General features: G+C 36.9%; 1 protein-coding gene across 3 annotated transcripts in view; it reads left to right on the top strand.

The window, feature by feature from the left end:
* The window catches only part of HGF (hepatocyte growth factor), a 78789-nt gene that overhangs the window by 20218 nt on the left and 45698 nt on the right, over nucleotides 1-12873 (top strand). For all 3 annotated transcript variants that reach the window (XM_042916546.1, XM_042916530.1, XM_042916536.1), the window contains 2 exons: nucleotides 5038-5158; nucleotides 6514-6632. In XM_042916546.1, coding sequence (XP_042772480.1) covers nucleotides 5038-5158; nucleotides 6514-6632 — 240 coding nt within the window. The remainder of the gene's footprint in view (nucleotides 1-5037; nucleotides 5159-6513; nucleotides 6633-12873) is intronic.

The raw sequence follows: 12873 nt of genomic DNA, 5'->3' as shown, positions 1-12873 counted from the left end.
TGTTTTCACCTCCTCTCGCAGCATAACGGGGCACTGTCCCCCCTCTTTCACTGGAAAACTGCATGCCTGACAAGAAGGAAGAGTAACCACTTCAGCATTGGATGTGGTTCCATTTTTCTTAGTTACCTGGCTACTGAATAGCTGGCTTTTTAGTTTTGTCAGAAACTAAGCTTCTAAAAATCCAAAGGAAACACGGATTAAGTTCTGAGAGAAGTTTAGTAGGATTTCGACGTACTCGGGGGTAGGGGGCTGCTGGAATGCTGTCCAAGTTTTATAGTATCTGTTTGTTATTAACCACATTTTTTTGGAACTATTTTTCCATATATCCATTTAATACTAGGTTGATATTTATCACATAAAAAAGGCCATTGTTAGCTTAATTGTCACGGAGAAGGTGAATTTGTTTTCTGTTGTTAGTTAATTTAAAATTCTTGACTTCATGTGCTTAGAGCCAGTTCCATCTGTGTTTGTAAATTCTTACTTTCCATTCCGTATCATATTCTGTTCACTAAAACTTCTTCATTGTTTTCTTCTCTTTTAAAAATAATAAACTGATCTGTGATAACGTTATGCACAAGTCTGTTTTGTATGAGTAAATCTGTAATTAATATTTGTTTTAAATTTACACATGGAAGAAAAACCCTTGCTCTTTTGGGAACTCTCCAATATCACAGTTTTCTGAGGTTGAAAGTCAATTGCAAGGAGTTTTGTTCATTTTTTTTTTTTTTTTGACCTGAGAAAGTGTTTTCAAGGGAACGTAACTTGGTCCAACTTTAAATAGCTTAGCATTTATGTTACCTGTCTAGTTCATGTGGGAATGAGATTTCTCAGCCCTGGTTTATAACAACCTTCATCAAAATACACTAGCATAGATCTGGACTGATAGACAACGTAGAAAAAAATGTGCTAGAAAAGAAGTAATTGGAAAAATCCTGTTTCCAGTTATCCTCATCACATTAGAATGTTCATCTCTATTATCCTTTAATAATCTGAGGTCACTACACCTCCATTAGAAAAGGGCATTGCTCATTACTATTAATTGCACATGATGCTGTTGGTCACCATGGCATTAAAGGTTGCAGATATGCTTTTTCTGGAAGCAATTAGAAATATGACAGTATTAGAATAGCCCTCTTATGAGTGAACAAACACCTACCTGCCCTGTAGGCTAAACATATCTCAGGGAGTGTGAATTGAGCTGTGATATTTAAATTCACACTATACTGAATAATCCTTTAGCAGGATTTTACTGAAGAAGATCTAAAATAAAAAGCACTGTCAATAATTAATAGGAAAAAAAACCCAGCTGTTTATAACATGGATAATACAAAATATACAAAATAATGTAAGTGTATTTTTTGAGATTTTTGTAACCATATTTAACTCTTGACTAAATAATCTTCTGAAATGCATCTGAATGTTTGGCTCATAAAAGAAATATATCTGATATCCAATGATTAATGTTATTTTTAAAAATTTAATCTTTGAAATATATTAAGCATTCCTAAAGAAAACAAGTACTTTTATCACACTTAGAACAATTATGTAAAGAAAATAGCATTAATATTATAATTCAAATACTGTAAAAAACTGAGGTATCTAAAATCCAATTTCTTGCTTTAACATTAGCTTCAGTTATTGAAACAGATGTCTTTTTTAATGACTGTCAAATAGTCAAGTAAATATATTTTATTAAATCATAATCATTATTTTTAATGCCTTACACTTAAAATCCCAAATACTTCTGCTATAACTTTATGTGTAAAATTTCATATTCTGTGGAGAAAGATCCTTAAAAACAAAGATTTAAATGAAAAAATTATTTATAAATGTGGCTTTGTGAAACAATCCATATTTCAAACATTCAGCTTTGCTGAAGTAAGCACCGGCACGGATTCTCAAAATAGTTGTTTCAGTTTTAGTCTGTAGAGTCTGTAAACTCAGATCACTTGTAGTTTTATGACTGAGAAAAACAGAACACAATAGGTTTTGAGTGAGTTGGTTAGTATGATGAGAGAGATACTAAATTAATCTTATTTATATTACAATCCATGTGCAGTTAATATGGTTTTCTACTTTCATTTAGGCCAGAAATATATTTAAGAAAACCATTCTAGTTATGAATAGGAACATTTATTTAGTTTGAGTTTATGTCATCTAGGACAGCATTTTGCTTTTGTTTTCTGTTTTTAAGCGATAAACTTGCTAGAACGGTTGAACAGTACACTGGCAAAAACAGAGCCCAAAGGAAATAGATCAAGAGGGCCAATCCTCACCTTCTGCAGTGTTGTATAGATCATAACTTCCACCTACCTCCCTGAGGAGATGGACTTGATCTCCATCCCTACTGCTTGACTTTGAGCTTGGACAACTTAGAAGTTTCTTAGAATACTGGAAGTTTGAAAAGTGACTATGAGTTTAAAATTTGGCTTTCTTGAGGTACTTTTTATAAGTGACCTGATGGTTTGATGCAGTAGTAAAACAACAAACTTTTCAGCCTGGGTAAGATGGCCAATCTACCTGCGTTCCTTCTCTCCATCCTCCAATAGGTGACAATACAACAGGGGCAACCTATTGTAAGCAAGAAGGCAGAGGGTAATGAAGATAATGTTATAAAAGCCAGGGAGATCGACTTTCTAAAATTATTGCTATGAGTCTTTCTTAAGAGTATGACCAATTAGAACACATAGGAAACAAAAGCATGGGACAAAAAGATAATTAGGAAGAATGGAATGAACACTGAACTGTGGGTCAGAAGACCAGTGTTCCAGGCACAGGTTTGACATTTTCTGTTTTAGGTAAGTCCCTTAAAAATGGTTTGAGCCTTGTTTTCCTCATTGCAAGGATCAAATGATGTCTTATATGTTAAAAGTACTGAGTACTCAAAGAACTTGTAACTATAATATATTTACCATCCCAGTTCTATCACAGGACACATTTAATTCCCACCCCATCAATGACTTTCATTGCCTACCAAAACCTAATGTTATTCTTGCTAACTTTTATTATTTTTAAAAAATAGCTCCATAGGTTTGTGACTGAATCCATAACTCTCTCTTCACTTTGCTATAAATGTAACATAGTAAATTTATGTTTCTGTACCATTTTATGTTATTTTGCTCCATAATGGCCTATCAAAATCTCATCCATCCTTCAGTCTCCAAGTAAAATCTGTTCTCTCCTAAAAAGCCATTGCCACAAAACACTTAAGACTTTTCGAATAGAATGTATCATCCACACACTTGCTACTTACTATGACCTACAAGGACCAGAATCATCAGCATCCCCTGAGAGCTATTGATTGATGCCTCAATTCTGATCTTCTGAATCAGAACTTGCTCTATAACAGGATCTCACAGTGACTTTTATGTACAGTAAGGTTTGGAGAAGCACTGATCTACTACACTCATTCTGTAGAGTGGTCATCTTATAGAATCACCTGTTTAATTTGTGTAACTATTTTTCCTTATGAAAATTAAAAATCCTAAAGTCCAGGAAAAATGTTTTATAATAATCCCCACAATACAGCTTCATAGAAAATAATTATATGTACTCTCATTAGAAAGTGATATACTCTCATCAACTGCATCTGCTAAAGAATACATTATAGATATATTCTGATTCCTGAGTACTATACAAGGATAGAAATTGTACATGTAGATACTTATTTCTTATGTGTGACCATAGTATTATGTTTACTTTTTCATTAAGTACAAAGGAGCAAAGAATGATAAATGCCACATCGTTTTCTGTGAAGATATCACTCTTGGCATTCTTTTGAAAAGGGGAACTAAATAAGTCAGTGGCCCATTCGAATGAAAGCTGAGATGTGTCTGGGGAATACTGGAATCACACGAGAGGAAGCTGAATTGGTCCCTTGATATCATTCATAGATTAAGCTACATTAAAAGAAGTAGTTGGATCAAGCCAAAAGGCCTCATGTTCTAGAAAGTTAATCTAATGTCCTATTAGATTATACAAATCAAAGGTACAGAAGTGATTATTCGAATATTATATCCCAAATTATTACAGATACTCATTAGGCTATATACCAGTGGATAAAGCTAAACATCCGTATCTTTTCCCTGCTTTGGCTAAAGTTAGATGATCAGTAGTCACAAGATACAAATGATGTGTTCGGGGAAGTTTGCCGGATTTGTAAGAAAGCCAACCAATGATTTATTCCACAGGATGCCTGCTGTGCTACAAATCAACCTGTCCATTTGAGAAGTCTCGTTTTCAGCTAGCTGATGTGATTCAGAGTTTTCAGTGTGACATAAGAGGCGAGCCAGAAGAGAACTATTAATTAACCTCACAGAATCATCAGTAGGGTCCTGCATAATTACATGAGCTTATACATTATAAAAACACTGAGTACAAGGAGTTCAATATCAGGTCATCTTGTAGCCTAGGCTAGTTAAGAATGTAAGCCTGCCCAGGTATTTGACATGGTTATTCAGTAACAGAAAGAAGCCATCATTTGTTCTTTTAAAATAACCCCATTCTTTGAATAGTACCAGATTTAGGTTTGAAGCTGATCTCTCAAGTTTATCTGGTCCTCACTTTGACATTAACTGCCGGGGTATAACCTGTACTCAGTGTAAGTTGTATATTTCCTACGTATGTGTTTGGAGAGTAAGTTGAGAGAAGAGAATTATTCTGTTGTCAGTACAGACACTGAAATTCTTTGCATTTTAGACCAACAAAGGGCAGATCCCAAGGGCGTATCTTATATGTCCAGTCTGGGTATCTTTTGGACAGTTACTGAGAAATTAGAAAGGCAGCATCCTGGCCTTGTGGTAAGTTTTTATGACATTAACTATACAAATCCCATTTAAACTATATGAAGAGTTCTGTAGGGAGTATTTTATGCCACTCTTTATGGACATTAGACCCCAATTCAACGTTAAAATGGTATGTAAGTTGTTATAAAAATCTTTTTGCTAAACAGGTGATTTACTGTTCTTTCAATGGAATGGTGGTGTTCTTGATTTTGCTGTCAGAAGCAATTAACATGCCGTACTTTAATTTTATTAGTTGAATGCATGACCTGCAATGGGGAAAGTTATCGAGGTCCCATGGATCATACAGAATCAGGCAAGATTTGTCAGCGCTGGGATCGTCAGACACCACACCGGCATAAATTCTTGCCAGAAAGGTAAAATACCACCAAATCGTGCTTCCAATGATTCTTTTCACAAAGTGTTATTTGCTCCATGACAAACTGCTAGAGAAATTCTCCTTATATTATGATTTCTGGATAGTCTTGGGGCAAAGGGACTTCAGACGAGGCATATGAGAATGCTGGCCCCACTTCTGACCGGTCTCTGCTGAGGAGACTGAGTCCCTGAAATCAGGATGGTCCGAAACAGAGGAGCATCAGTGGGGGGCAGAAGGGGAGCACTAACAGAAGCTTCCTCTTTCCCTTCCATGGCAGGAAAAAGACAGAGATCCATTAAGTAATGACCACAGTCCAAGCTATGGGAGGAGGCATTATTGCTAAATACAGGCCAATGTCCTTCTAAAGCCACATCTTCAATGACTTAGGTAAAGTGGGGTCACCTGTGTGACACCATGACATAGGTCATGCCCGTAGACAGGGAATGAAAGATGGAGCAAACAATTCTTAGGCTGCTTTATCCTAGTGTGTTTTGAAATCGCCAGTCTGGAGAAGTCAGGCAACCACGTCTACATTTCTCCTCAGGAATAGGTTTTGAGCTTAAATGGTTAAAAAAAAAATATGTCTACTATGGCTCATTCCTTTCACATGAAATATTTTAGTTGACAAAAATGTCTTTATTTTTGTTATAAAGAATGAAAATGCAATTGTAAGGGAAGCTCTGTTTCCATCTTTATGAAAGGTGTTGTTCTTATCTTTTTGTTTTTCTCTTAAATTAAACTCCGTGTGTGTGTGTGTGTGTTTAAGTGAATCTCTTGTCCTTTCAGTGAGTGCAGGAGGAATATGGTAGCAATTAAAATCAAGTCACCAATTCAGGACCCTGTTAATTTAAAGGGAGGAGGGTACAGAGAAAGTGGTGTAATGGAGTTTCTCTCTCCCATGGTGGAGGTGAGGGCATGACCTAGAAGGGCTCTATTTTCAAAATTGATCTATCATTAGTAACAGAACTATTGAAACCTAACTTTCAGTTTGAACTTTAAGCCTGCCCCAGAAAAAGACCCGTTTTCTTAATGAGCAGGCTACATGAGGTCATGTTTATGTAATCTGTCCTTAACTGGGCTTTGTGAGAAGGGGATTCAGTTTGGGAGCTCAACCTGGTGGACAGGTACCAAATGAATCTAACTTATTAGCAAAGAGATGTGTTCTATACTTACTAGATAACATTGCTAACATATGCAATAGTTGATAATCAGCAGTTCTTGTAAGGTAACAGGAAATCTCTTCTTTCCCCAGCTGGTAGTATCCAAGCTCCGTCGAAAGTTACTTTGTGAACTGAGGGGTGGGTGGTGCTTCCAGGCAGATTTACATGACACTTTTCTTGGTGTGGTTTGCAGATATCCCGACAAGGGCTTTGATGATAATTATTGCCGCAATCCTGATGGCAAGCCGAGGCCATGGTGCTATACTCTTGACCCTGACACCCCCTGGGAGTACTGTGCAATTAAAATGTGCGGTAAGTTAGGGTCAAATTTATTGCTTCCTTTTCCTCTCAGCCTGGATCTAAGCAGGCGATTATTAGTGAGACAAGTTAACAACTATTTTACTTGATGCTTTAATGGGTGTAGGCTTTAATATTTTAAGAATGCATTCCATAATTCTATCCAAGGCTTTTGAATTTTCAGAGTCACTGTTTTGAAAGAGATAAGTGTGCAAGTGAACACAAAACATTTATGCTTATGATGAAGGCCTAAACATTCTTATGTTATTTTAAAAAACATCCACAGAGGGAGAAAAAAAGATCAGGGACTGTGTGCAGTATCATAATGTCATTAGGGCCTTAAAAGCTAGGACCTTAGATTTTTACCTTCCAACCCGGTATCCTTTCCATACCTTTCTTCCCCAGACAAAACATGAGCTGTCAGCTGACTGTGAGCCTCTTCTGGTGAACAACAGAGGCTGCGGTGAAAAATAACAAGTCTAATAGAAGAATCTCAGAGACATCTTTAATCTCTAGTAGCTGATCCCCACCCCTCTGGCTGACCTCGTACGCAGGCTGTATTCTGTTCAAACCTGTCTTTTAGCTGTGCTGTGGTCATTTTCTATATACTGGCCTTTACCCAACACTCCTGAATTTATGGTAAAAGCTTCTTACCTCACTTGCTTTATGGTAGCTCTTTAAATCTGTATGCTTGGTCCCCTCCTCCATGGTTAACTTACACAGTTTCACTCTTTGAAATAATACTGGATAGTTAGATATAGGCATGCTTTAATTTCTATGGGTACAAGTCTTATTTTTTCAGCTGGATCCTAAAATGCTCTAAGACTAGTAGAATTCCATGACTTTGCTAAGGTATAATAACATTGGAAATGGGCTTGGCAGCATAAAGATATGCATATAGAGAGGAATGTACAAAGAGAAATAATCTACATAAGATAAGGTACCAGCACCCTACATGATAAGTGGACAGTTATGAGGATAAGGATAGGTAGTTGCATATCTTCCTAGAGCAGCATGATGGGGATATCCCTTTGAACAAACCTAATTCAACATTATTCACACTGTGATACTGCCAAGGTAAATCTCTCTCCACCTAGACCTGCTAATAAGAGGAAATGTTTTGGACAACTCAAATAAAGCCCATAGAAGGAGGACATGTCTGGCATGTGTGAAATAACCGCAGACTCTGGTAGACTTTCAGTGTGAACGCAATGTTCTAAGGAAACTGAAATATCTGTTTGGTCCCTTGGCATAAAAGATGACTTCTGTGACAGTGTTTCTCTGTATACATTGAGGTAGTTCCACTCATTGACTTCTAAAATCTCATTAATCTTCCCACTATTTTAGACTACTTAGATACAATAAACCAACTGTTTCCCTTCCATTTTGTGTGCACAAATATTTGCTTTTAGGCACTCCTGTAAATCGTCTCAGGAATAAGATCAGTATAAATACATACACACAGACACGATCACATGCATAATCATCTGCACAGTCACTGTTGCCCTCCTATTCTTTTCCAACCAGTATTTGGTGATTTTAAAAGACACTGTGAGAGAAAAGAAATAAAATAAATATGATGCTTCCTAACTACCAGATAGATTTCTTTTTCTCTTCTGTCCAAAGAAGTGTTGGCTAATTATGCAACTAACATGCTGTGATTCAGATGGCTTTGTTAAACAGAGAATTGTGTGTATAGGATGGTAATGCTAAGAAAATGGTAGTAGAACATGTAAGCCAAACCCATATAGTGAAGAATAAAATCATTTCTTAAGCATGGAGAATATTTCAGAAATATTTCATTACAGGAAAGCTTTTAGTTTGTAAAAGTATACTTGGAGACTATACTCTTATTCAGATGAATGGAAGTTGATATTCTGCAATTCTGGAAAGCATAAGAGATAAGGTTTTGTGAATATTCTTGCTTACATTTATAGCAAAGCATATAATGCAAAAGTAAGACATTTGGTGGTGCTTTCAACTGTGGAACAGGTTTATATTGCTGCATAACAATTTACCAAAATGTAGTGGCTTAAAACAACACACACTTATTATGCCATAATTTCTGTGGGTCAGAAGTCCAGGCATGACTCGGGTGGATTCTCTGCTTAGGATCTCACAAGGCCATGACCCAGGTGCCTGCCAGACCTACTCTCTCATTTAAGACTCAGTATCCCATTCCAAGCCCAGCAGTTGTTGGCAGAATTCTTGTGGTTACAGCATGGAGGTCCTGAGCTCCGAAAGATTGCCTGATGTTTCCTACTCTACGACCCTCTCCACAACAGAGAATTTTACTTCTTCAAGGATAATGGCAGAGTTTTCTGCTAGTTTCAGCCTCTGACCTCTACATCCTCTTTTATTTTTTTTTTAATTTCTTAATTTTCAAAATTTTTCTTTATTACACAAATCCTCTAAAAGCCTTAACATTAACTTCAAAATTTAACAATAAATCACAAGATATTTTAGAAAAGAATTTTTGTTTGTCAAGGAGATACAGGGACAAAACAATAGCATGGAATAGGTGTAATATAATGTAATAGACATTTTGAATAGCATGCCACTTGAATATTCATGTACAATAACGGCAATTTCTAATTAAAGGGCATTGTTATTTTAAAGCTCTACATACTCTTTTAAAGAGCTCATCTGATTAGCTCAGGGCCACTTGAAGTAAGCTCCCTTTAATTAACTTAAAGTCAACTGATTAGGGACCTGACTTATACCTGCAAAATCTCTTCACTTTTGTTGTACAACATAAGCTGGTTACCGAAGCCTCCAGATTGCTGTCTGTGAAGCCCTCGGGAACACAAAACTCTCAAAGGGGTCTGTGGACATGGACAGCTTAGAGGCTCAAATTCTAGCTCTTGTATTTCCAGATTAATTCTTTCCCCAAATCTTCTGCTTGAGATGTACATGTTCCTAAGGAGTTAGTCAAGTTCAAAATCTTACCTTCTCATTCACAATTACTCTTTCTTACTTTCCCGAATAAAACCAAACTGCCCATCCTTCCTGAATTTTATTTTGGTACATTGTCCTGGGGTGTAAAACCTTGGGGAAACTAAACAAAGAGACCTTTGCAAATGCTATATATTCATGCTGCCTATCATTTATGTACTACTAATAATTACACAACTCTATCTGGAATATATACATACATACGTGCAAGTGTGTTCATATGTGTGTGTAGGGTACATGTGTATTTATCCCTTAGAATACTATGGTCACAAAAAATTTAAATAAATTTCAAAATATAAAAATCTTTGAGAAAAGTATGATGGGGTTAAGAATAAAAGACTCTCCAACATAAAATACATTAAATTCCAGGGGCACCTGGGTGGCTCAGTTAGTTAAGCATCCAACTGTTGCTTTTAGCTCAGGTCATGATCTCACAGTTTGAGTTTGAGCCCCGCATTGGGCTCCATGCTGACAGTGTGGAGCCTGCTTGAGATTCTCCCTCTCCCTCTCTCTGCCCCTCCCCTGCTCACTCTCTCTGTCTCTCTCAAAAAAAAAAAAAATAAAGTTAAAAGTAAAAAAAAAATCAAATAACATTCTATAGGTAAAGTGGAATAGAAATACTAATACAAGGAGAAAAAGAGTTTGATAATATACATTTATCCAAGAACAGGTAGATATCAAATCACTCCATTAATCTTTTTTAAAGTGCAATATAAAAATTTTGGTGTAAAAATGACAGTAGTTAACATACACTAGAAATCAGATCTTTTGCAGCTATTTAAACTTACCATAAAAAATGTGGATGTCAACTTAAAAACGTGGGAGAACATAAATTTTTGTTTTCAAAATTCTCTTAGTAATGGGAATACAAAAAACAAAAGCAAAAACCAACACACCTCCACCAACTGAAGATCACTATATATTTCCAGTAATTGGCAGGAGAGTGCTGAGACAGGAGGCAGGTGGGTCTGATAAGAGCTGACTGGAACAGGCCAGTAATGTGAATTAATGCCGTAAACAGTGAGCATAACAAGGTGAGGAAGGATGTGAATGATACTGAAGAGTCTGAATGTCCAATATGTAATGACAAATTGGATATAGTGGGAAACGAGATAGGGAAAGAGCAAAGTCTTACATATTTCCTAAGTTACTGAGTAGATGATGCATATTTGAGAGAGATGTAACTTTGAGGAGGAAGATAAGAAAGCTGAGTTCTGCTTATGCTGAGATGTAGGTGCTCGATGTCTATGCTCATAGCACATCCAACTTCAGTCTTTTCTGAAGGTCTTGAAAAGTCATAAGTAAATAGTGACAGAAAAAACTTCTCCAGAACAGCAATTCCAGGGAGCACACAGAAAACACAAAGAAGATTGTCGGTCCCTTTTGCATAGGAGTTATTCAATAAATATTTACTGACTAGCTCTCATACCTCAAAAATTTTTCTAGATTCTGGGGGTATAGAAGTGAACAAAACACACCAAGGTCTATGATAAAATGAAATTTCAGAGCACTAGCAAGAACTAGTAAAGTAAAAGCTGACATTGCCGTGACATTGGCATATTCACACCTTTCGGAGCCAAGGTTTTGATGACTGCTATCTGTTCCTTTTATTTGTTAAAAGCTGAATGAGCCACAAATTAGTTCCTGTCCCTTTGCTCCCAACCTTTTAATCTTAGAATCAGTGGACGTATCCCAGAAAGTGAAGGGGAATGTTGCTCATCACCTGACAAATGTGGCCGGGACAGGCCTTCTCAGTAAACCTTTGCACCATGTTCCTCAGAAAGTGATTTCTACCTAAATGGCAACAGTTCACAAACATCTTGGCTATATACCTTTTAAAAAATAAATTACAGGGACGCCTGGTGGCTCAGTCAGTTAAGCGTCCGACTTCGGCTCAGGTCATGATCTCATGGTTCGTGAGCTTGAGTCCCACATCGAGCTCCATGCTGACAGCTCAGAGTCTGTAGCCTGCTTCGGATTCTGTGTCTTCCTCTGTCTCTTCCCCTCCCCCGCTCATGCTCTCTCTCTCTCTCTCTCTCTCTCTCTCTCTCTCTTTCTCTCTCTCTCTCAAAAATAAACATTAAAAATTTTTTAAAAATATATTACAGTTGTATTTGACAATTAATATCTCAATAAAGCTGAAAAACGGTTTCAAAATTTTATGAATAGACTATGCCCTTCTGAATGCATAGGGAACAGCATAATGTGCATGTCTAATTTTCTACTAAGAATCACTGAATCAAAAGCACAGGGGTAGAAAAGAGGGAATTGAATACTTTAAAGTTGCCATAAGGTTTAATCATACTTAAGCTCTGGAACCACACGTGATGTAGTATGGAGTGGGCAGATCATCAGAAGGGGCAAGTTTAAAGTCCAGGTGCTGCATCATGAAGCTTTCCATTTCTGAGTCAATAGGGTTTCTATCTCCGTCAATCAGTGCAGAGACTTCCTAAAGGAGGGAATATGAAGAAACTCAAGGGCAGATCCCATCTTCTGGAGGTTAGTTATCCTCATCCAGAGAGACCAGGTGCTCATAGTTCTTCAACATCACATCCCTGTACAAAGCCCTTTGAGCAGGGTCCATGGTTTCCCACTGCTTCTGAGAGTATTCTGTGGCCACACCCCTGAATGTCTTCCCATTTCTTACTCCTATTTTGTCTTCTTTCTACTCTACCGGGCTTTCTTCTCCAGCAACATGAGCATATGCAAAGCAATCATTCCCGGGGTCAGTGTCACTCAAATTTAGTTTTGGGTCAAATCCATCATCGCCATGTTGAGGTAGGCCCACTGAGTCCCATAAGGGGAATCATTTCACCAATTTATCCTGAGAAACTCTGAGTTGAGTGAGCAGAACTGCATATAAGTGAATTCTAAAATGGCGGCTTGAAGGGGCTAGTGGGTGTCTTTATCAATCTTCTCCCTTAAAAATTCCATGACCATCTTTCACATGTATTCCACAGAGTTATCTTTGCTCTGCACTATCCACTTCTGGTTCTACCTGGCTATATAACTTTTAACAGATTTCCAAGTATATGGAACTTTAGACATTGCAAATATATAACAAGATTGGGAGTCCTGTATAATACCTGAGTGAAATTCTGATTTTCTTATGGTTTTCCACTATAATAACTTTATATTCTGAATAACAGTTCCATAGATTAGTTCACTGCTTTTTAGAGAGAAATAATAATATTTGTTTGGACTAATTATATTTTTCTGAAGTGAAAATACTTCTCTGGCAATTGAAAAGCTATAATTTGGTTGATTGTCATAGAAAATCTTCTTGATTATTTAAATCAGT

This window comes from Panthera leo, chromosome A2 (assembly GCF_018350215.1).
Source record: "Panthera leo isolate Ple1 chromosome A2, P.leo_Ple1_pat1.1, whole genome shotgun sequence".
NCBI lineage: Eukaryota > Metazoa > Chordata > Mammalia > Carnivora > Felidae > Panthera > Panthera leo.
Note: the sequence above shows the minus strand (reverse complement) of the source record. Positions and strands in the feature narration are given on the sequence as shown.